This window comes from Dermacentor variabilis, chromosome 4 (genome assembly GCF_050947875.1).
Source record: "Dermacentor variabilis isolate Ectoservices chromosome 4, ASM5094787v1, whole genome shotgun sequence".
In the NCBI taxonomy this organism is placed as follows: Eukaryota; Metazoa; Arthropoda; class Arachnida; order Ixodida; family Ixodidae; genus Dermacentor; species Dermacentor variabilis.
In genome coordinates, this window is record NC_134571.1 from 83712805 (window position 1) to 83738617 (window position 25813).

The following is a 25813-nucleotide window of genomic DNA, read 5'->3' on the forward strand; positions in this document are numbered from 1 at the left end:
CTTGGCAACACATTACTACTGGTGGTAACTCGTGGGTTTTCTTCTGAAGGACTTAGAAGCAGTGCTCAATATTGATGCTCCGATTCCAACATACGCAAGAGAATAATCTCAGATGAAACAACTTGTTGCTATTGTACACATGTATGAAGCCACAAATTTAACATGTGACCACCAAGCAGACCAGTCAGAGAGCAAGTGAAATAGTTCAGCCATATTGAGGCACCTCATGCCCAAGACACATAGGAAAACTTAAAGACCTAATACCAGTGAATGTGTCAGCAGAAGAGAACATCATGAAACACTCTATATGAACTAAGCATAAGTTAGAAAGATGCAATTTATGACCGAACATGACCAAGCAGCCTTGGCGATTACACAAAAAAATTCACTTATAAAAAGAGCTTTATTTCACATTCCCGGCTGCCTTTAAATGACATATACTCTGAACAGGGCTTTGGCATGGGTGTGCGCTTAGAAGGAGAAGCTTACATACCAGCAAAGGTGACAAGTTTCTCATTTTCAGTAATTAGCTGCACCAACCAATCACACTGTGTACGTCCATTTTGCCATACTAGTCATCCTCCATCTCAGTAAATATAGCAGTGGGCACAGCAGCAGCACAAAGCTCGCCAACTTAGAGGCCACAGCATCTTTACTACAAACGCAGAGGTTGTAAAACAGCAAAATTTATAAAGCTCTCACATGTCTGCAGATCACTCCCAAAATATTAGAAATGATGGATGCCCTGGAAATTAATGTACCTATGCTGTGTCCACAGCCGCACAAGAACTAAGAAAAATGCATTCACTAAGCTTGTTATTGAACACCTTCATGCACTGGCACACATTAGTGACAGCATTTCATGCTTTTAATGCTGTCTGCCTGTGCAGATGAAGGCAGTGTTTTTGAGACAAAGGAGAAAAAATAACATAGAAGAAATGCTTTCCAGACTACAGCCCTGTAGGATGTGGTATGCCAGGCATTTTCCAATAAAAACACACTGCCATACGAATTCACTGCCCCATCATGTTTTTCAGTAGGTTGTGAGCACCCGACCTTTTAGTTGGTTTAGAACAACGAAAGCTATGCAACTTTGAATGCTGCTCTCTGTCCCTCCAATAAATCTACAGATACTCGTGAATCTTTAGTTTCACAGGACTGCACTTGAATGTGCTCCTTAATTCTCACAAATTGAGCTAAACATTTCAATAGGTTATTAATGTACAAAAAAATACTTGCATAAATGCCATATGCAAGTATGTAGTATTTCGCTTAGAGCAATCTTCCAGTACAAAGTTAAAATTGCAGTTATGCTAACTACTTCACCCATGTTATCTCTGTAGTGAATATTAACTCTGGTTTTGACATAAGAATCCACACTAGAATTGACCCAACAAAGAAGATCTCACTGAATGAGTGGTGAATTCACAGGAAACCAATAAATTAAACCAATTTGATCAAGCATTCGGCAACCCAAAGGAGTAATTTCCACACACATTTTTCTTAGAAACAAGACAACAAAGTTCACACCATCTTATAGTTTGCTAGCACCAGGCAACCACAACTACTGCCAGGCATACTACGTCAACTTTGACGGCCGGAGGCATCAATTCACAAAGAAGAAAAACCAACGCTCTTTCTTGAAAAGGTTTTACCTTTCAGCACTTTCCTGTCTTGAAATAACTATGAGTCCCATTCAAGTGAGCGCAGCTGGATAACAGCATTAGTCTGGCATGTGTCCATGTGCATGAAATCGGATGATGACAGCCACAGTTCACAAGCTTTAAGTTAAATTATTTCAAGCGCAGTGGTTTATAGGTACCTTTCCCAAAGCACACAGCACTGTGGGGGTGCCCACCTCACCAATCCACTCATGAACAAGTGCATCTGAACCTCTGCACATTCCAGTTTGTCTTCATATCTACGGCTTATTTCACCACCCATCATCACATGAACTTCTTCGGGCGAGGGCCACTTAAATTTCACGAGCAATTCTCACTATAAGCAAGCTGCTACATAAAAAGAGAAAGAAAAACAAACGAGCAGGCAGAAGTCCAAGAGAAAAATGCTCAGCTTTATCTTGGACTTAAAAGACACATATAAAAAAAAAAGCTTCAATTACACAGTCACCTAACCAGAAGATACAAAACAAATCGACCAACCAGCCAGCCAGGAATGTTTCCGACATGTCGGGGCTACTGAGGAGCTTTCAGCAAGGGGGCAAAAACACAAACTGCGGCTCTCCTCGCTCTCTCGGCACAGACTAGAGATGGGGAACGGCAGAGAAGCGACGCACTCCAGGGCCTTCTTCCCAATGTGCACCAGGGTCCACGCGTGGCATGCAAGTGTGGCCACGCGCCTCGCCGCCAAGCTGTGCGGAGCCAGTTCTCCTGCACCGCTGCTCCTCTCGCTTTTTGTCGGCAGCCCCAGGAACTGTTCTTTTCCACACTTCTCCACAAACGCACACTTTGAGGTGACAATGATGGTGGACTGGCGTGGCTGAAGCCTCCCTCTTTGCTTGATTGTCGGTCACTTGTTGTTGGTAAGTGCATTTGATAACCTGAAAAGGAGGAAACGGCGCAGTGACATCAGCGTCATGGGTCAGCACACTCACTCATGAGTACACTGACTCTTACTCTCTCTACACGGGAGTGAGACAGAGTGTCAGTAAGTGACATGAGTTGTGAACAAGAGTTCACAACTCATGTTTATCTGCTCTATGGAGGCGCACTCATGACGTGGTGTCCCAGTCAATAGGAATTTAAGCACAGTTTTGCTGCCACAGACGCCGTCGACTTTTTCACTCAATGGGCCAGTTGGTGCTTTTGCATCAAAAAGAAAAAAAAGTACAATTCAGTGGAGCAGCAGCTACACAACATGTTTTTGTCACTGTCATGGAAGTGTGCAAGTCAAAAATAAGTACAAACCTTGCCAACCATGATGTACACTCACAAGCAAAGGTTTTAAGACTCTCAAAGGCACAGCAAAAAATCTTTTTTCTTTTCCGGTAAGGGATTCAGGATGAAATGAAGAGGTACAGCATGTGTTCAACCAATGCAATACATTGAAATAATGCCACAGAGCATGGTTATGCTTCAAGTTCCTATTTCTTTCCTGATGCCATGGTCGTTAAACTTTTGCTTGTGAATGTACATGTACAGGACTTCGAAGTAAACTTGGCATTTGTCAGTTAGGATGAAAAAGTACAGGTCATTAAGAAACTTACTACATAGTGCCTGCAGAAGTGAGCTAGTTTGGCAACTTCCTGTGGAAGCAGTAAGATAAAGAAATGCCACAGCAGTACACACAATACAGCTTAAACCGCAAGCACATGGGCCACCGCTGCCTCACTGCAAGTCCTTTAACAGGAATGTGTCATGCTCTTCTAAAGCAGAAGCTGCAGCTGCTTCTTGACAATTTTTGCTGAAAACTACACATTATTCTGTAATAATGACATAACCTGACTAAGAAGTCAAATGAGCTAACGATTGCCAACTACTTAACGATGTGCCTTGAAGAAATATGTAGAAACTACTATAAGACATGCCTTAGCATCCTTGCATGCTTATATTATGCCATTTTGTGAACAAAAGCAGATGACAGTTTTATCATCACCAACGCATACATTCTTCTGCCTTCCTTTCCACAAACTCCCACAGTTGTAACATTGCGTGCATTAGTGAGCAAACAACCGACCACAACAAAACTGCTTACTGTATTGAATTACCTCGGCTTTTGGGATACGCCGATCTCGTGGCCAGGCATCCCGACAAAATTCGCTAAGCTTAGCTTCAATGCTCTAAAATGACACTACAGTTATTTCTAAGCAGCACTGAAAATTTTTAATGTTTTCAAGAAATTGAAAATGACGTTTGATACTCAGTCATTTTGAAGAGTTTAAAAGTACTGCTATGTGCCCCAAGAAATGCGATAGCCAGAGCTGCAGTTTGTAACAAATATTTTTTCTATATTCCATCCTGCTCTCCTCTGTTGCTCGCTCCTTGTGCCAAAGTATGTGATATGTTTGTTACATCATGGAACTGTGAGAAATAACTGCATATTGTGATATAATGCCTTTGTTTTCTAATCTAAGGCCAGTATACAAATATGCAATGCAAAAGCAAACAGAACAAGCGTGAACCTGTGATTCCTGGTCTACACAACTACACAGGTCACAGATGGCACTGTCCTAGCCTACACACTTTTGATAAATTGACCAATCGAGTGCACTAAGAAAAGAGCTGTGACAAAACACAGCCTCCACCACACAACACCCTTTGCTCAACGCATCAAAAAACATGTAAGTAGCAACATAAACTATGTGAGCTTCATTACCATTCCATGGCCTCATCCAGGCCATTTCCTTTGAGTGCGGAGGTCTTGAATATTTGAAATGTTCGGTTCTTCAGTGCATCTAGCCCAAGCGCTGAGTGTATCTCGGACACTGTCATAGCTTCGTCCAAGTCCTGCTTGTTTGCAAGAACCACAAGAATAGCCTTCTTCAGCTCTTCTTCCTGCCCCACAAGAAGAGAGCATGTAAAATTCAGAACAAGGTATTAGTAGCACTTACGCAAAATTAGCTAGAAGATTCAAGTTCAATCAAGTGCCTAGGCTTACACACGGTCCTGTTCCACGAGAATTATAACCTTAGAAACACATTATTCTTTCTGGAAAAGCACAGCTTTTCGAAAAAGCTGAAAGCTCCAATATCAGAGGCCTGCTGCCCCCACATGCTTACGCCCATCCATGCCTCAGATTACGAGGAAACTGCAAGTTGTGCCATGGCACTGGAATAATACAGGGAACTTGACTTGATGCGCTTGATGCTTACTCAAGTAACCACCATATGCAAACAGGCATCAAAGCCAGAGAAAGTATGGAGGAAGTCATTATTTACTTTATTGTTGAATAATTTTGGACACGTTTTTAATAAAGCAAAATTACACTGCGAGGTAATGCAACTTGTCAGCAGTGTCGGAGGTCAACTTGCCTCCAGGAACATTGGCAACAAGTTGTCTTCTTTTAACCTGTCATTTCCTTTCTCTTTATTTACAACCACTTCAATTAAAGAAAGGTACTAGTTCATCCCCTCTTCTCTCCTAGACTGCAGTGTCTGTTGGCTTAAGATGGCTGTTACTGCCGCGTTATTGGATACACAAAACCTGCTTTTAATGATGTGTCAAATGTACTGATGTCATTAAATCACGACTCCATATCTTTCATAAGTAGTGAGCCTTCAACACTGGTGATCGCACTTGTGATCACATCGAGCCATGGAGCAAAGAACAGTTATGAAAAGAAACGTCAAATGTGCATAATAACGCCAATGGGAATTGTAGGGCCCCTCTTGTTAGCTGGTATGAAAACCACAGTTATGACGCGGAACGACCCGAGCTCTGGTTCACATGCTGGGAGTGACCAGCTGTCAAAGCTGGCCTGTCTTCGCCAGAAGATTAAACATCAGCAGTTTGTGGTGTCGGTTTCTTTCTTGGAGCGGGTGCTGCAACAGAGTCTGAGAAGCCACGTCTCCACAGTGTAGAGAGGACCTGATATACATGTTGCAATGACGCTAGCACTTTTTTTTCTATGGCTCTTCCAGGTGCATAGTGAGACAAAAGGAGTCCTCACCTCAAGCATGGAAACTAGTTCTTCTTTAGATATGCCAATACGGTCCCTGTCTGCACTGTCAACAACGTATATGATGGCATCAGTGTTGGAAAAGTAACACCGCCAGTATGGCCTGAAATGCAAAAGAGAAGCATGGCAATGTCAAACATGACTGTTCGAAGTGCACCTGTAATTACAGATAAACATGATGGCAAAGGCACAATGTAACAGTGCAATGCATTGAAACTGCCAACTGAAATAGCTAAACTTGCCTGATGCTTGTCTGACCACCCAAGTCCCACACCTGGAACTTGAGGTTCTTATATGTAACTTGTTCAACATTGAATCCAATAGCTGAAATACAAAGAGTAGAAAAACAGACATGCAATAAACGGTGTTACAAGGTTTTTTTTTTTTTTAAGACCCTGTAGACTGCAAGAAGAAGTGAAACACCTATGACTGATTAGATGCTGACATGATACAGGGTGTATTTTCTTTTTGCTCCTGTTCGTTCAGTGAATTTCAAAGTACAGTGCATATATATGATGGCCATTGCCACAAAAAGCGAAATCCCAACCATACTTCAGGTCATGGGGTTGCTTCAAAAGTAATAGTTTTGTAAACCACAAATTGTATTAAATATATTGCTAAACATGCCAGCGTAATTATGTTACAATTATTCTAAGCCAGTCACCAGACAGGGACCATGCAAATCAATGCAATGGTTAGTAGTGAACACTAGACAGACTATTCCCCTAAGAACCATGACCATGCATTGTGGCCCAATGCTACTGAGCACTTAGAGCTTTGGGTCTCACCAACTTTCCTGTGGCTGGTTCAGATATGAAAGTTTCCAAGACTGTTCATTTTACAATGTCTCATTTTCAAGTCTTGGTAATGTACAGCAGAGCAATGAAGGTAATTTGCTACACAAAGTATAATCATGTGATGCCAGCAATGCTGTTTACTCTATGCCTAGCTGCCATAACATTTCTCTACTGCATAAAGAGCTTGAATTGCAGGACTGCCTCCACACAACAGCTTCTGCTCCATTACTGTTTGCAGGTATAGCTTGTTCAGATTCTTTTTGCACTGCAGTCACACCCTCCTTTCAGCTGTTATGTTTGCTCATTAATGCTGCTATTTTGTCCGAGAAATTGCAGCATTAATCCTAATTTTAATCACGAAGTGCTGCCCCTGTAGTCCACTGCTAAATAGTTGCGTGTCACATCATAAGAGGAACCAGAACAGCGTTCCACCCCATAAAGAACCCTAGCACAGTAGAAGCATGTCAAATTAAAATTGGCTTTCTGCAACTCCACTGCATCAACAGCTTACAATAAAGCTAGCCTGACAATTTTGAAATAATCCAGCTAACATGGTACACACAACTGCCTTGTCTTTTTCTGTCCATATTGAAATTTCACGCATACTTAATTGCTTTTAACAGTGTCATAGGACTGCTGCACACACCACAGTCTTACTGGTGAACTACAGTGCACATCTGTGCCCTGTACAAAATGCCCACACCATAACTTGCATCACACTGTGATGCCATGGAGTTGAAAGTTTTACTAGGAGGCAGCTCCAGACTCTGCTTTCTGCTCTCTTAATGAAAATAGCAACAAAGGATGTTGACTGCAACAGTAGAAGGAATGAAGCCAAAGCCCAAACAATCCTGAAAAAGTAAAAAATGTCAAAGCCTACCAATTCTCTGTGGCAATGAAGGGAAAGCTATGCAAGTGAAGCACATGCAAGCAAGGGTGTTCCTGAAAATAGTCCCACATTCTCATCAGCGTTAGTCTATGCTGAGGAAGAGAAAACATTAACATAACATTATGTTATATCTACAACAGCAAAATAGGACCAAATACACCCGTGAGTGTAAAATTTTGGTTATTTTTCTCCTTTTCTCTTCCACAATTCGGTAAATGCGAAACCACTGCACATGGAAGCTACAATGATTCAGTATCTTTTACAAGAAACCAAAAGCGCTGTCAAATGCAGCAGGAATACTTGGTGCAATAACACATTTGTAGAGGCTAGTGAGTTCAGTAGCTTTTCCTTCATTGCCACACAAAGTTGACTGCAAGCATAGAAGGCACGTTTGATTACAGATGCAGGTGACAAGTGCTGAAGCACTGAGCATGTACAAGGGGACATGACACTCCATTCAAAGCAGGTGTATGCAAAGAATAACAGTTATCAGAGAAAATTATAGATGGGAAATTAGTGCTGGCATGCTTACATGTCCTGTCCTTGTAACACTGTTCCAATGCTAACACATTCACAATTTCAGCTAGTATTATATCATTCTCAGCTTGCCAACGTGGTTGGGCAAACACTGTTCACTGCATACGAATGCAGGACCGTGCAGTAGAAGCGTCGAGCATCTTTTCATCTGTGACAGGTTTCAAGGCTAAAATTGTGCATAAATGCAAAAGTGAATGCAGGCAACCCTGTTGTGAATAAAAAGCCAGGTTCGCAGACACATTCGACTATTGCGCGAGCTTCCACCTTTAACGAGATGAAAATTATCTCACTGGGTTCATGAGGCTACAATAAACGCGAAGACATTGGCACCAAGGATTGACCGGACTCACTCGGAATGGTTGTTACAACCTCGCCAACTTGCAACCGGTACAAAATGGTAGTCTTCCCAGCACCATCCAGACCCAGTATCAGGATCCGCATCTCCCGACTGCCCAGCAAGCCTCTGAAGTAGCTCAGAAGCCCACCTGTTCCGCATCATGAGAAGCGTGCTCAGCCATCACGCTGCATACTTCAGGATACTTCTAGAGAGAACGCTGTTATGTAGTTTTGCATTGTCACACCACACACTTGTAGCCGAGCCCAGGTTACAAAGCAGGGTGCCATGGGCGGTTTTCATAAGGGTCCACGTAACGTGTGCAAGTAAGCTGTACGACATCGCAGTGAAGGCTTCATGGTTTATTGAACGAAGTATTTATTACTTACCAGACTTTTAAGTATAGCATACGGTGAAATGTACGGTAGGAACCGGAGGTCTAGGCACGACCTCATACAGGTGTCACATGGCGCAGTTTTGATCGCGATCAAGCCCGATCCGGATCGAATTTCTCGGTCGCGATTGGCTCCTTTTCGTAAGCTGCGCGAGTGTGCCAATCGCAGTCGTAAATTTCGATCCGGATCGGGCTTGATCGCGATAAAATGTGGTCGTGTGACACCGGTATTAGAAACAATAAAGTTTGCTCACAATCTTGTAGGTCTATAGCGAACTCGGTACCATAAGTCAACGGTTGGTCACGCGTTGTGCACGATCTAAGCAGTGTGTTAACAGGGTCAGTGTATGAAAAAAAAGCAATACGATTTAACAGCGCTGCAAGCACTCTACGTTCATCTCAGACTGCTGTTGCCATTCACTCATGAAACACCAGTTCCAGGACCCGGCATTTCACATTCTGATCACACGATATACGAGGATACCCTTGTTTAACTAAGAATTGAGATTTTCGTTAATCAAGTTACATGGCTAGATGTTAACTGTGCCCTTCTATGGGATGGTAGCGCACGCAAGGCACGACACGCCAAGTGTCAAGCTAGCGGCCGCACTCCTAAACCACCATAAGCTCGGCGATGTAAATCGACGGTGGACAAACGTTCCGAGCTAGTTACATGCAAAGTGTTGTTTTGCGTACAGTACAAAGGCATCCTGCTTCGTGTCTTCAGACATCAGGAGATACTGACGCTTAATATTGTCATTATAGTGTGATCTTTTCAAGCAGGAATTCCCCATTCGGAACAGAACGCACTCGGAACCGGACGCGTTCATCGGCTTCGACAACTGACCGGCGGTTACCTTAGGTGCACTACGCCGTGTACCACAAATAGATTGTTGAAGTGGCTCACCCATTTTCGACGGGAAAACGGTTCAGCAGGCAGCTGGTACCTCAGTTTTATTTCAATATAAACAAGCAATCCTACCGCGTGAAACGTGTCTACGCCGACTGCGCATGCTCCGAGAGCTGACCAAGCCGTCGCCTGCGATTACGCCTTTAAAAATGCAGTCGTTGATGCAGAGGGCGCCACAGAAATATATACTTTTTTTGCGTATTTTGTTTAACGCTTATAGGCGTGCTCATGGGAAAAATTACCGAGGCCCCAAGGCAGCACAAACTAAACGAAAGTGTCTTTAGATACATTTATAGGCACGAACGGGAATATTTGGTCGACAATGTACAAGCGTTGGTTTCGCTTGAAAGTGGTAATACAGCGAAAGCTGTATATGGCTAACCTTCCGTAGTTTTTTCGGCGTCCGGCAACAGTAACGGACTTTGCGATTTCTAAAAACCCATACGGGTGCAGTGCGGCGCAGATGCCAAAATGCAAAACAGATTATAACGCTCGCCGTGAACAATATCGTGACGTCAAGGTTAACGCAGTATATAAACAGGAGTTATCGGCGCTAAAAACAGCTGCGTTATCGATGAGGCGGACACGTACAGTTCGGACACCCGAAGAACAGCATGCGTGCGAGGAGCGCCGGAGGGAACAGCAACGAGAATGTAGACTGCGCCGGCACGAAACGACCACAGACTAAGAATGTTCCCGCTATGCTGGACGAAAACGACAATCGCGAGCCCAGGCGCCTACGAACTACTTGCAACGCCCGACTTGCAACGCAAAACGCCATAATGGCAACGCAAAAAATGACAACCATTCCACTCTGTGAAGATAGCATGGCAGCGAAGGCACTTCGCTTTCCGTTTGACTGTCACCAGCTTTCACTGCCATTCCATCTTCACAGGGTGGGATGGTTGTCATTTTTACGTGGCTTTGCTAGCCTTGTATCCCATTAAGGTCAAACAACTTGTCCAGGTGTAACATCTTTACATGACATTAAAATAGTCTAACACAAACATCTATTACAGTCAGCTCCACCCTCACAACCACACTGCACCAGGCCTAACCTAAGTCGGGTACAACCATAGAGTTTCATACAATAATTATTCTAGGAAACTCTATGGGTACAACTTAGAGGTCCCGCCCAGATGACCGAAGCGTGGCAGCCAATTGCCTCCGCAACTAAAGAAATAGTCCCACTGACGCAACTTAGACCATGCTCAGCCCAGTTCAAGATGCGGGCTGCCATGTTCTCCATCGGCGAGGTCATCGGCCGTCCAGCTCATGACGTCAGTCTAGAGTGCGCACCCATTGGTGGTCGTGAACGTGCATCCGCCTTTGTGGGCGCAAATGCCACTGCCTTCTAAAGTTGTACCCAACTTAGGTTGGGCCTGGTGCCATGCAGTTGTGAGGACGGAGCTCTTTTATGTGCTTTGGTCATCACCGACTGTAACAGGTATTCACGTTAGGCTATTTCAGTGTCATGTAAAGATGTTATATCTGGGCAAGTTACCTGTCCTTAGTGGGATACAAGGCCAGCAAGGCCACAAATATTTAGTAACATTGCCTCGAATAGTCTAGTAATGTTGCCTGACTGCACATGGCCAATCTACCTCCGCACTTCAGCACATTGTGCCAGAGAGCCACCAACGAATGAAGTTCCCCTCCGGCATGACGTCACGGAAACAAGCGTGTGCAACTGACAGTCGCATTATTATAAAAACTCTATATTTGTCACAGCATTCTTCAGTTGTCACCGATACGTTTATAAAACTGCGATCGAATGAACCCAATGCACACCATAATAAAAAAGTCCCGCATTGGCTCGAGAATAACAATGCACTTTATTCACTGCATCCAATGACAGTAAGTAATGCCTATATGATGATCAAATGAACATGTCTAAACGGAGCATCGTCTCTGCCTCTTCAAGGCCCCATCGAGCTTACACTGATATATCTAGTGATGTACCACACTTAGTGAAAACACAGACATTAAAGTGAAAAAGAAAGCAATGCAATGCAATAAAAAGTGGGCATGCTACTGATGGAATAAAATAAAACAACCATGACTGTCCAGATGAGTTAACAGAAAAATAATAAAACAAGCAATGTATTATGACATGAACAATGAAATTTACAATGACATGTTTCAGGGTAGCCTGGGCTCTGTGAGAAGTGCGACCTAAAATTGTGCTTCAATCCATTAGCAGGAGCTCAAAATGGCCTTGATAACAGGACTTCTCAAGTCTCCTCTTGGGGTGTCCAGCTGTGAGCAGCAATTCATTCGCCCCAAAAAATCAACCTGAAAACATAAATTAAAAGCATCATTTGAATTTATAGAAGTAGAACAAGGGTCTGAAAGATATACAGTCAAATGCATTTACAACAAAGCACTCGGGACCCCCAAAATCGTTCATTATAGTCTGTACCACTTGAAATGTAGTACGCCAAGCACATTGAACAAGAAATAGAAAAAAAGAAAGAAACTTTAACACGAATTTCTAAAATTTTGAAAGAAGTCATTCTGTTCCACATGCTTCATACAACGGAATGTGCGACTGCTGCAAACCTTGTGGCATTGAGGTTCACGACATGCTCCATAGCGAAACCATGTAGTGGTGTGAAGTACAGCTACAGTGTCTAGTACCAGCGTTGCCTCTTTCGTTGACCTTAACCATCTTCCCATGTGTAATGGCTTCAATGAGGTCATCAACCATCAGTTCCGAGCAGGTTATCACATTAGTGAAGTGTGCAGTAGAACGGGGGGATTACAGACTGTCCCACACGGTCTATGCTGTAGCGTCAACCAGTGCGCCCTATGTGCACTGCAGCTAGGTGGCTGTGCCGGTACACACGTTCATCATTGTAAACTAACAAATAAGCTGTCTGGGAGACCTAAATTCCTTCCTTGTCCAGACAAATTTGTTGTAGTGGTCTTCATTGCAGGGGGCTTTCACAATACAAATATATGGTAAGAACTCAGCGGGAGCATGCGTAATCCTTAATTATAGAGGTTATTTTATAGTAGAGGTATTCGACTGTACATCTTTAATGACTACTGCAATTTTTATACCAGTGTACTCACATTCTATAAACTAAATTGTCAGTGTTCCATCTTTTCTTTTTTCTTCTTCTTTTTTTTGACCTTCAAATTGACATCTGAACACATCGAGTCCACGCCAGCATCATATGATGGACCTGCAAAAGTAAAAAACAAAGTGAGGTGCATCAAATAAAGTCTTTTTTTTTTCAACTTGAGCACAGTCTGGCTTTAAAAATAACTTCTGCCAAAGTTTTTCTTGATATTAAGCACAACTTAATACCTACAGGACCACCCATGCCAGAGAGACCCACACATTCAGATAACAAAAGAATGCAGCGCAACAAAAAATTAATTACACCATGTTTTAGAGCAACTAATTCAAACTGCATGCTAAGTGTAGCAGTTTTGGACATAAAGTAGCAGGATGGTTACCTCACAAAAAGCCGAGGATGCAGTTATGTGATACCAAAGGCCACCAATGCCTACACCTACAGAATGATCATCATGCATTGATGGTCATGCATAGACTCGGCATATTCTCTGCTGCAAAAACGCACAAATTGAACATCCCTTTCCACTCCATTGTAACTGAACACCGTACCTCGTCACATGTGGTTTCTGGCTACCTCCAAAAGCACCTTTCCTCACTGTGCATAGGAGATCCCTTTCTTATCCCTATAGTCAGGTACAACTTTACAAAAAAGGGGCGTTTACTCCTCCAAGGCAGATGCAAATGAGCCTCCACCAGTGGGCATGCACTCTAGACTGATGTCAGGAACCGGACAGCTGGTGAGCCCGCCGATGGAAAAGATGGCCGCCCGCGCTTCGAACTGGGCCGAGTTGTGTCAGTTGTGTGGATCTGCCCCTAGTCAGAGTGGATTCCCAAACTGTTTGTGTTGGCCTTTCATGCCGGAAATATTACTGCAAGCTTACGATGCACCATTTGTGCCGCGTGCGTTTATTCTGAGCTGTGCTAAGCATCTGAAAACAGGTTTCCGTGGCGACACACCGCTACAAACAAACATCCTGACTGTTTGTTCCATGGTCTTCTGTTTTGCTCCAAAGTAAAGTTATGACGAGGTAAATTTGCCAAAGTCTGGTGCCTACTGTTAGCGCTGGGTGTGTTCGTACACTGTCACTGTACAAAAAAAAAAATTAAAAGGAACGAAAAACATCACATTCACCTACACATTCTTGAATCACATTCTTGAAAATAAGTTTGTGAGAAAACAAAACCAAGAAAATATAAGCCTTATGCTATTTAAAACCGAGAGTATTTATATAAACCAATGAATGAAGGATTTCGTGTACCTTTCCTGCCTCAGTCGTCTTCTAGCCCCAGGTTTGTAATGGTTTCGATAAATGCATTGTTTCTTTAAGTACTGGTTAAATAGCAACTGATTCATTTTAAGCTCATAAAAGCAGTAGCTAATGTTCTGTGCGCATGTAAACCAATGCAAAAGCCATGCAGTGCTGCTCTTTTTACTTTTGTCCCTTGCAATGAAGCTAAAAAGCAGACGACGCGCAGAGTTGTAGAAGGAACGAGGTTATTTTTCTGTCGCGATTAGGCAATGTGCTGTAGCATTCCAATCACAAGAGCTCTACCCAACTAGTCATCAAGATACCAAAGTCTTATTTAACCAAGAATTATCAATCAATCAATCAATCATTTTATTTCCTTAAAAAAGGAGGAGTACAGGACTAAAAGCTTGGACAGCTTGACGACATCCCAACCCCTTGTAAGTTGGCATAACAGCAAAAGGACAGCCAGTCATGCACAAGAAATTAAAAAAGCATCACAAAGTAACGGGTAATACAGAGTGAAACAAGATGGCAAGAAATAATCAACACTCATGAATAACAGTGAGGAAAAAAATTAGGAGAATAAGAAGGCATGGTCTAGTCTTGAAAATAAATAAGTTGACAAAAACGTTTAATGCGAGAGTTTCGGTTTCTGGAGGGATCAAAATTTTGTCGGTCTAATAGGTTTAAAAGCGAAGGTAAGATAAAGATTGCTCATCATAGGAGGTTCTTGGGGTGGGTATGAACCACATCTCTTTATGTCGGGTATGTCGAATATTTGTATTCTCTCGAAGTTTTGCCAGATGAATTGTATCATCAATGCCAAATTTTACGAAACCTTTGTAGCACAACATCAACCTATAATTGTAAAAACAAAACACACAAAGAATTTCATATTTAGAAAAAAGTGCTTCTGTGGAGTGCGTATAATGGACATCAGCTATGTAACGCACAACTCCTTTTTGTAGCAAATGTAGTTTGTGCAAGTTTGTCACACCAGTTGTGCCCCACATCATAACGCAGTACTGCATGACAGATACCACCAGAGCATTGTATAGCATTATTTTTACCTTGGTCGGGAGTAAGCGACGCAGACGAGCAATAACACCAATGGTAGATGACAATTTCGATTGGAGATGATCAACATGCTCATTCCAGGTAAGGTGCTTTGTAAAACGCACCCCAAGGATATTAACGGAATCCACTACGTATCTCTAACTGCTCACTGCCCAGACACAAATTCGTATTAGTTGTCAACAACTTTCCTCTAGGCACGTACAAGATTACTTTTGTTTTCTTAGGGTTGATTTTTAAGCAGTTTATCGCAGACCACCGTTCTAAGTCAGACAGCGTCTTATTAGCCTTTATTTCTATATCTATTTCCACGTTGCCTGTAATAAAAATGGTTGTGTCATCGGCATACGAAACGAATGTAGCGTTATCTGTACAGCGTACAATGTCGTTTATATAAATCAAAAATAAAAGTGGGCCCAAAATGCTTCCTTGTGGCACACCAGTGATAACTGGCTGCCTTGAAGATATTGTGTTACTGGCATCCACGAATTGTGATCTGTGGGACAGACAAGATGTCATAAGTGAGTGGGCAGTTCCACGTACACCATACATTTCTAATTTGTTAAGAAGGATGGAATGATTAATTAAATCAAAAGCCTTAGAGAAATCTATGTATATGCCTAGTGCCATATGCTTCTGGCTGAATGCATCTAGAATTATTTCTATGCGTTTTAGAAGCGAGATTTTTTGAGCGGGACTATTTTAGTCATGGAGGCAATCGGCTTCACGCTTCGGTAATCTGGGTGGGGCCTCCCCTTTTTTCTAAAGTTGTACCCGACTATAGTTCTAACCACGTAACTGATTACTTGTGTTCTCTGAAGCCTGGCTCCTGTTCTGTGACAAGCTTTGACGTAGAGGACCAATTTTGCTCTGTGCCTCATGACAAGCTTACGACGCACGTAAAACATTGCATAACAAACTTGCTTTCAGGAACAAGTGTGGTGTCGCAGTGGAGGCTTTCATGAAACTTCTATGTTTCTATTTCAAAGCCACGTTTGTTACACGGGATGGTGCCCTACATATTCAAAAGCAGGGTGTCTGCATCAGTTCGAGGTGGTGCCTGTCCTAAATGACATAGGCATTCTTGTCTGCCACCGATCTTGCAATACAACATGAAATGCAAAGATTGGTAAAACAAGTTTTTCACTACGTTGATGATTTTCTTATCGTCTTCTCTAGTAATCCTTTTACTTCCCATCTTAGCGACGTGATGAAGATTTTAAAAGAAAATGCCTTTGGTCTATCATTCAAGTGTGAATTGCCTAAGGATGGTTCTGTTCAGTTTTTGGATTTGTGTTTGTTTTTTGAGCCAGAACATGTCTGCCGTTGCTTTTCGCTACGATAGAAAAAATTGCTCTTGAGCTATTGTTCAAGGCATCCCAAGATATTAACGGTATTGCCTACAACTCTCTTAATTCTGCCTTAAGCAAATCTTCCTACCATAAGATGCAGCACAGCTTCGGGAACAATTAGATCGTCTAAAGAACACTGGCTTCCCGATTTCAACTTTATCATGCATTTCTTTCAGGCTGCTCAAATAATTGAGGCTCTCCAAATGTTGACTTGGCCCATACACAAGTCCAACCATTAGGCTGAAGTAATGGGCAGTAATCCCATACATTCACGAGCTTTCACTTCGGCTTAAGAAGAATGCCAAGGGTCTTGATGCAAACATTGTTTTTGCAGCTTGGAGAGAAGTTTGAACAGCCTGTGCTACAGTAGATAGGAAAAGAACGAGCCTGTGACAGAAAAACCTACATCTTTGCTCCCGATGACACATGCAAAGGTATAATAAGAAACGTTGACTCTTCACTTAATGAAAGAGCCCTTAAAAGACTGATTCTGAACCCCAGAAACCCTACGGCATTAACAGTCAGAAGAACTAAGAACACACAAGTAGTTGTTATACTCTTCAACAGCATGCGGGTGCCCAACACAGGCAGGTGCGAAGCCGCCCTCGTTCCTTGCTTTCTGTACAAACGGCAGGTGGATGTATGCTAAACGTGGCCCCGTGGGACACTGAGCCGACGTGTGCACCAGTAGCGAAGAGGAAAAGAACAAGTGCCGTGGCTGTGGATAAGTCAAGTCAGAAGAGGAAGAACACCAATGCACACCCATATGTGAAGCATGCAGCGGCCCCAATATCACTGGGGACAGGACATGCAAACAACGCTACCAGATCCCACATATTGTAAGGCATCAGCACCGAAGGTGACAACAAATGGCGTGAGAAGCACAGATGGCCGGCGGCAATGACGTCAGTATCTCCAACGCACAGAGCTTCGTGACACCTGCGGCCGCATATGGTGGCTCTACCCTGCGAGCCCGCTCACAATCGAGGTGGCGCTCTCGCTCCAGAGAGCGCTCTCGCTACAGGAGGCGAACCGGCTCGAGAAAAGGCGGGAACACCAGCTTATACAGATTGAGATCCTGGTCCCGGTCCTGCTTCCAGCCCATGAAGCGGCCCACGTGGGCTGACAAAGTCAAGGGCTCCGGTACAGCACCCCCAATGGGAAAGAAGACTACAACTGCCAAAAGAGCAAGTGGTGAGGCACAATCAGAGCAAGTGAATGATCCCTGAATCCAATCACTTGAGGTGAAAAATGAACAGCTCAGGTGCGAACTTGCAGAGCTTAAGGAGGCCTTAAATAACATCAGAGGGCAAATCTTGAACTGCGATGAGGATGAAATTAAAGCTATAGGCCTGTTTGCTGGCAAATCCAAGCATAAAGCTCCCAACCTAGAACCGGTGAGCAAGATGGACAAGGAGGATGAGACGGCAGAGCTGAGTGAAGCTCCAGCTTCCGCTGCCGATCCTCCTGCCAAAACAATGAGCTGAGGCAAGCTAGCTTACATAGAAAAGACCCTAGGACGCATGATGGAAATACTCTCCAAGATGGAGACAAGACTAATTCAACTAGAGAAACCGAAGGCCCAAGCCAAGGCAGGCTTATGGTGTCGACAGTGCAGACTCAGGCAAATCCAAGTCCCAAAGATGGGGCTAAAGGGCTACTTGATCATCCTCAGTAGGCAAAATTGTGAACACGAATAGGAACAATCTGAAAATCTGGCAGTGGAACAGCACAAGTTTCTAAAGGCACAAGGCCCCACTGGGACAGCTTAACAGGCCTATTGAGGACAAGCCACAAGTTATATTGTTACAGGAAATGTAATGTGGAGCAGAAATTTCTCTCTCGGGGTACCGCATGGTAGCATACAGGGGAGAAAAGGGCAGAGGTACTGCCACCCTAATCAGAAAGAACATCTTGTTCGTTGAGCATGAGGTCCTTGCGTACAAAGCGGGCCTCAAGGCCCAGCTAATAGAAATCATACCCAACAGAACAAGCAATTCTAAGGTTTTAATTTTTAATGTGTACAATGCACCATCAGATAGGAAAAGAGACTTCAAAACATTACTAGGCACGGCGTCTAGATTGGCAAGAAACACGCCTCTCATTGTTGCGGGCGACATGAATACCCCCAATACGGAATGGGGGTATGGTTACGAAAGTGCAAAAGGGACGAACTTGGCCTTCAACACAGCAGAGCTCAGCTTAATACTTGTCACAGATACAAGGATCCGCACCAGATCCTGTAACTCGGTCAGTTGAGATACGACTACCAATCTCACCTTCCTCTGAGGTATCAAAGGCATGTGGGACAACCTCCAAGAGGGGCTCGGCAGTGACCATCACATACTCGAAATTCTGTTGCGAGTCAAACCCAGACCGCCTGCGAGGTATGAATATGCGGACTGGGACCTTTTTCAAAAAATCAGAAATGAAACAGTCCCGCCAGATGAGATGTATGTAGATCTGCAAGAGAATCTCAACAAGGGAGTTAAAGGAGCAACCAAAGAAATCACTACAGATCTGGAGGTTGCTAAAATGGACTCGAGACTCTCTCACCTTCTGGGGGCAAAACGCCCTCTCGGCCAGGTGGAAGACCCAGAAGCTTAATCGCAGACTCAGAGCAAAAATCACGCTTCTTAACAAGGAGGTTGAGTCCTATTCGGCCCAGCTCGCCCAGCAGCAATGGGATGAGACGTGTGTCGAAACGGATGGGCATATGCAAAGAGGTAGCAAATGGAGCTTTTTGAAAAGTCTTCTCAACAATAAACAGTCTAAGAGAACCCTTAGCCTCGAGACGGATGGGCTCATAAAGTAGCAAATTGCAATCGGTCTCATAGAGAGGGAATTAGCCAACAACTTAGCACATACTTATTTCCCCCTCGCCAAAGACGGGGATCACCTGGTAGAGCACGTAAACTACATGGGACTCTCAGCACCTGATCTAGGCGAACCCTTCACCGTGTCAGAGATCAGACATGTTCTCTTCAATAGAGTCACGAACAAACTCTTCAGGAACCTAGACGATAGGGCAATCGAGATAGTCACGGCCGAAATCAATGAGGTATGGAAAACTGGACAGGTGCCTGTAGACTGGTGTACCATTAAAGTGGTACTCAAGCCCAAACGAGGAAAACCCCCACATATAAACAACCTGCAGCCTATTTCCCTTACATCAGGCAACACCAAGGTTGCGGAGCATGCCATACATAACAGGATCACTGAAGATATTGAGAACAAGGAGCTCTTTAGACGCAACATAATTGGCTTTAAACAGGCGCTGTCCACACAGGATGCTATGCTTTTGCTTAACAGAGCAATCTTTGATAACACCACTCACGGCGCGCGAGAGATCCTCGCACTGGACCTCTCCAAGGCCTTCGACAGGGTTGCGCGTAGACACATCCTGACGGAGATTTCCTTTCTTAACCTTGGTCAGCGTTTTCATGACTACACCAAATCTTTCCTAGCGGATCCCGAGACACACCTCCGACTAGGCACGGTCTCGGGAGGACCCTACGAGCTAGGCACCTGTGGCACCCCACAAGGCTCGATCCTCTCCCCACTCTTATTTAATACAGCCATGCCCACTCGCCTCGCTGCAATTCTGAACATGGGTCATGACATTTATGCGGACGACATCATGATCTGGGTGCCGGGCGGCTCGTTAGCCATGCTCGAAAACTCGTTGCAAAACGCATTGGAGGCTATAGAAGACTTTCTTTCAAACACGGGCCTTGAGCTCTCCTCCCCCTCTAAATCAGAGCTGCTGTTATACCGACAGACCAGACAAGGAGTCAGAAACCTTGCGCCTCTGGAAACTCTGCCGATAGAGATTCAAGCTAGGAATGGACATCCCATACCAAGGAAGGACGTGGTCAAGATTCTAGGTCTCCTCATTGATGCCAAGGGCTGTAACTCGACGGCCCTCAACAGGCTCACTGGACAGGCTAGTAATATCCTAAGATTTCTAGTCCGCATCTCAAACTGAAGAGGTGGTCTCAAAGAAAACAATCTGCTCACAGGTTGTCAGGCATTCTTCCTAAGTCATGTTATCTACATCATGCCGTGCCTTAATTCGGGTAAGGGGAAAAGGTCAAACTTGATTCCCTAATCAGAACTGGCCTCAAGCACGTGCTCGGCCTTCCGCAGTCCACAAGCACCGAGATGCTGCTGGAGCTGGGACTCCACAACAACATCGATGAGCGAATAGAAGCTCAGACAACGGCTCAAATAACAACACTATCATTCACCAAGTCAAGGATCAAGATTTTGGAAGAAGCGGGTATCCAACCCAGACATAAACCGGCGACCAAAGTTAGCTTGACCTGGGAAACCAGAACTCTCATCATGGCTGACCCTGTTCCACGAAACATCCACCCAGTGCATAACGAGGCTAGAAGATTCGCATGAGCCTAGTCCATCTTTAAAAAGATCAATCAGCACAAACTAGGTGCCCTTTTTGTCGATGCTGCCAGATATGACAATGGAGATAAGTTCGCTGTCTCGGTTATAGATGCAGGGGTCAACCTGGTTAATGCAGCCTCTGTATATAACTAAGTTTGCCCATGTGGCGGAGGAAGCGGCAATCGCTCTGGCTTTTCACAGCGCAAAAGTTCCCTTGTCATATTCTCGGACTCGCACAAGGCGGCTAGATCCTTCTCGATCAGCCTCATGTCTGAAAAGGCGAATAATATTGTGAACAAAGCACTCGGGAGAGCAGCGAAGGAGGATACCACATCTCGTGGTTCCCAGCCCATCTCGATGGCTCAGTTAACCTGCTTGGATGTAATCCTAACGAGCAGGCCCACCGGACAGCGCGCGATTTCGCATACCGCATTGTCACGAATAGCCAGGCTTGGAAGGAGGTCAACATTCACAAAGATCCATTATGTACTTTCCATGAAATTGTCTCCCATTATCATCGGGGCAGGAGGTAATTTCTGCCCCTTCACTCCAAATTGACCAAGCCTCAGGCTAGCACACTCAGACTTTTGCAAACCCGTTCGTATCTCACTCCTCAGTCCCTTGACAGGATAGACCCTAACCACTCACAGTCATGCCCCAGATGTGGTCATACCTCATGCTCTTTTGATCACATGCTCTGGCTGTGCCCAGCCCTTGGTGCATCTCCACCCATCATGAAAGAGCAATGGTAGGAATCCCTCAAGAGCAGCAATCTTCACATTAAACTCCAGGCTGTCCAGAGGGCCCACGACATTGTGGCGGGACTTTGTCTCCCTGTCCCATCGTGGGTGGATGCTTCCCTAGATCTCAGTTCCTCAGTACTCAAAGTTCATGTCATGTCATGTCTGTTAACCATAGTAATCGATTTGTTTCCTGCGCTTGTGGTGTTGTTTATAACATTCCACAATTGTGTGGAAGAATGTATAATGGCCTGCCTTAACGAAAGGTTATGCCAACACAACAATTTAAAAGACACACCTGCATCACATCTGCCAGCGCATTGCCATTCATGTGGCTGTAAACCATTTTTTGAAAGAAAACATGTCATCTTCAGGCACGTGGATCAGAAAGCACATAAAATCATTGAAGCTCTCCAGATAAATAAATACCATCTATCAGTCCCATCTATCAACCTTCACAATTGTGAAATCCACCTCCTCAAAAGATGTGGCAAATACCAGTAGCATGAGAGTGCGCATGCAGATGGACTTTGCATTTATTCTTTCCTGTGTGCTATAAACCCATCAGTCGTTAGTTCAGCGCCTGCCCTGTGTATTTCTCTGTCTTGTGTTGCCCTTATTTCTACGCTGCTTTCACTATGAAGAACCAACTTTCCCAGTTTTACACTCTTTTACAGAATGATGGTCCACACCAGCAGCCAATGCACTGAGATGTTGACAGGATAAGAGTGAGAAAGCATGACGCCCTATGTTTTCAGATCAACATGAAACCAGGCTAAACTTGCACCAAATGCATGAAAAAAATGTTCCAAAAGCCAGGGGAACTCATACTTCAATGTCAATAGGTGGCGAAACGTCTATGTTTTTGTTATTTTATTGTTGAGTAAAGCCAGTGAAAACAACACGTTGAAGTACCAAATGCATAGAAGCACAGAATGACAAAGTATGGAAGAACCAACTGCCAACACAAAGCAAGCTTTGCTTGCTGTGTAGTCGTCAACTACTGCTCTAGGCTGACGGGTGCTGAGGTAAGCGCCATGTGGTACAATGTGACTACACAGTACAACCCTCAATTTCCACAGTGTACCTAATCAGCCTCCTAGATCATTTTTGAAGTTGCGCTGCACTAGGCAGGCCGCTCTTTAGCAGGCTGCATTAAAGGCAATGAAATTAATTATTTGTTGCACCTCTCAGATATTGAGGCTGCATGCTGTAACTATGATGTCAACAGCTACCTAACAAAGCAAAAAAAAAATACAAGCTTAGTTTAAGATCTTATCGAGGATTACAACACCTCTCCCAAAAACAACTTATTGCAAAATAAAAGTCTATTTGCATATTTATTGCACTGCTTTTCAGAATTAGTACTTAAAGGGGCCACGAACACAGCTTCTGACCATTTTATGCCATGACTACACGGGAAAGACTATGTCCCTTTCGCGAAACTTTCTATATTTGATAGGCATGAAGTTATGATATCTAGGTGAGTTGGTTATGCATTGCAAAAATCATTTTCCTTTGTCCGCATCTTCTAGTGCAAAAACTATTTTTGCCATGAAATGTTCTTTCTCTGCAAACAAACCTGCAAGTAAAGAGCAAAATTTTTATTCACACCATGCAGTCAAGGCTATTACCAAATTGTGACAATAAGCCAAGGAGGAGGGTCATCATGGACTTTGATGCAACTTATGAAAATCCAGTCATGATGCTGTAAATTTTGATGGTGCCTGTTCGGGCAAAGTTAACTATTTATCAGTAAAGATCAACTGCATTGCATTCAAAACAAGCCAAAGAATAACTTTCACTGAGCCACAACGGCCAAAATGCAAAAAGAAGAAAAATAAATAAAATCGTTCATGTCACACTAAACGCAGTTGCTTTATGGTAGCAACCTGTGCTGAAGTTGTTACCATGTCAATTTGCCTATAATCATTAATTTGGGGTGCGATGTACCAAAGGAACACCTAAACTAAGACGAATGTTGTAATAGATAGCTGCAGTTTATTTTGGATCAACGCCCGTATATACTCCATCTCACAATTCGTTCGCAGCACTGTAGAAGCTGTGAGATTCATTAGCCCTTCGTTAGAAGACCAAGTGCCCCTCTAGGTGCATTCATCTGCATTGCATCGTCTGCTCAGCGGCTGCTGAATTCGCAAGATACGTCTTAACACATAACATTTCGCTGTGGTGTATCACGCATCAAGCAAAAACAAAGCTCTATTATCCCGCTATTATTCAGACAGTTACATCTAGAACTATATCCCACTGTGCAAGAATAGTACTTGTGTACACCTCGTACCTTTAGAATCACTGCAAACGACTGGTGAGACAGAGTATAGATGTGCCTACTGCGGCCAGGAAGAGAATCTATGACCTCATGCTCAGCAGTAGAATGGCATAGCCAGAGAACCGGTATTGAATGAGTTCATTTATTATTTTGTGAACGATAAGTGATAGAGGCTTGGCAACCGTCAATTCAATGAAAATTGGATAACTTTCTCTGGCAGCATTCAGGTATGTTTTCATAACAGAATTCAAGAAACATCACAAGCACGTGGAGGTGGGTCATACTGATTCCAAATGAAAATGAGTGAAATGTGAGATGACATTCGCATACAAGTTGCAAGTTTGCCTACATGAACTACTTGCCTTTCCCTATTCATCTGGCTGGTGCAGACAAGACTATTCTTAGAAAGGGACCACACTAAGGACCAGACCAAAATGTGTTGGGGACCTTACCATTTTCCACCTTGCTCTTCTTGTGCTTCTTTTTATGCTTCTTTGGAGACACAGTCAACTCGTGCTCTATGGTAACAGGCTCAGCAGTGTCTTGGATGGAGGCTGTTTCAGCAGTTGAGAGACGGTCACTGCAAATTGAAGCTGTGACACTGGCAATGTCTTCAACTTCCATCTTCATAGTCTTCTTTTTCTTCTTAGCAATACCTTGGATCGAAGCTGTTGCTGCAGCCGAGAGATGATCGCTGCTGAACGAGGCTGTGCTGCTGCCAATGTTTTCAATATCCACCTTTAGCATTTTCTCCTTTTTCTTTTTCTTCTTGATAATGTCTTCGATGAAAGCACTTTCAGAAGCTGACAGACGGTCACTGGAATATGAAACGGTACTGCTGGCATTGTCTTCAGTGTCCATCTTCAGCGATTTTTCTTTCTTTCTTTGCCTCTTCTCTTTCTTCCTGCAAGTAAAATTGAAGACGTTAAAAACAAAAGCATAAGGTAGCACTGCTGCAAATTACAGTTGACTAGCACTTTTGCTAAAGTGAGACCACAAGGCCTCATGTGACACAGCCAGCCTGTGGCATCCTTTGTACGGCCACTGCTGGTCACTTCAAGTCTCAAAGTTTCTTTGAACATCACTCATTTCAAATTAGGTTGGATGAGTGAGATAATGATTACGAAATGAAATGTTAACCATTTAAGAAAAGTGGAAATGCAGTTGGTATAAAAGTAAGAAAGTAGGGTGCTTTTCTTGAATGTGAAGACAAACTGAAAGTAAAAAAAAGATTTCCAATAGCGAAAAATCTACAACTTCTGTTTGACATTCTGCTCCCTAAATATTGTGACGTGCTGGCTCTGTTCCCTCATTTTGCGAGTGTGGAGACATTTTATCTCGATGTGAGGATCTAAGAAAAGGCTATCCTTTATAATGAAGGATGCCAGCCACCTTCTGGTTCCTCACAAAGACCACATTTAAAGGTGCCCTGAACCACTTATTAATGAAGTGGAAAAGGCATTTGAAGTGAAAATAGGCTATTTTAGAAATACTTTGCCACAAAAAATACTTCAATGCATTCAACAGAAGCGGAGTTATTGGCACTCAAACAAGGCCTCCGCTGTGCTCCCGTTCCTTCTCCAGTGCCTTGGACTGTGAAGGCTACGGTGCAGTGGGACATGCCCTCAACTACATGTCACCTTCTAAATGTCACCGTGGCGCGCAGTTCAAATTTTATTTTGAATGTTAACATAGGCACCATGACTTCCGCCTTTGGTTCCTGTGACGCACTAAACATAAGCCAAATGCGATTGTCCTCAGCAAGTCGCAGTGCACTTAGCCAGTGGCACACCCGTGGCGGCACCCCGAGGCAGCCACGGTATCTACACCATGTAGCTGACCACAGCTTGACGTCAGCTATCAGCCAATAGCAGCCGTCTAAGGGAATGACGAAATAGTGCATCCGATACCAAAATAGTGCATCTAGAAGACAGTGAGGACAAGGCCTTCTGTTGAAAAGAGACCGTTTAAGAGAAAGATGACTTTGCGATCTGCTTGTGAGCTCCACACACCGCGTACGACAGCAAAACTTGGCTGAGATGTTCACAGCAGCGTATGCTGCCCGCAGGCTATGTTATTTCACCAAGCCAGAGAAGTGGTTCGAGACCCTTTAATGT

General features: G+C 43.8%; 2 protein-coding genes across 2 annotated transcripts in view; both read right to left on the bottom strand.

The window, feature by feature from the left end:
- Positions 1-384: 384 nt before the first annotated feature.
- Positions 385-9652, bottom strand: Arl1 (ADP ribosylation factor-like 1). The gene is made up of 6 exons (XM_075689605.1): positions 9496-9652; positions 8211-8345; positions 5880-5961; positions 5629-5740; positions 4336-4514; positions 385-2560 (listed from the first exon to the last, which is right to left on the bottom strand). The coding sequence occupies exons 1-6, from the start codon at positions 9497-9499 to the stop codon at positions 2530-2532; spliced, it is 543 nt and encodes a 180-aa protein (XP_075545720.1). The 5' UTR covers positions 9500-9652; the 3' UTR covers positions 385-2529.
- A 1662-nt stretch (positions 9653-11314) lies between these two features.
- Positions 11315-25813, bottom strand: part of LOC142579442 (uncharacterized) — a 31383-nt gene continuing 16884 nt past the window's right edge. The window contains exons 5-7 of the mRNA XM_075689607.1: positions 24149-24600; positions 12577-12689; positions 11315-11793 (exon numbers count right to left, since the gene is read on the bottom strand). Coding sequence (XP_075545722.1) covers positions 12595-12689; positions 24149-24600 — 547 coding nt within the window. The 3' untranslated portion in view covers positions 11315-11793; positions 12577-12594. The remainder of the gene's footprint in view (positions 11794-12576; positions 12690-24148; positions 24601-25813) is intronic.

Bases quoted from the DNA above. Each gene is read 5' to 3' on its own strand.
- Arl1 (XM_075689605.1), bottom strand. The intron at 5,741-5,879 runs GCAAGTTTAGCT...TTTGCATTTCAG, and splicing joins GGTGGTCAGACAAGCATCAG to GCCATACTGGCGGTGTTACT. The intron at 4,515-5,628 runs GTGAGGACTCCT...CTTGTGGGGCAG, and splicing joins AACTAGTTTCCATGCTTGAG to GAAGAAGAGCTGAAGAAGGC.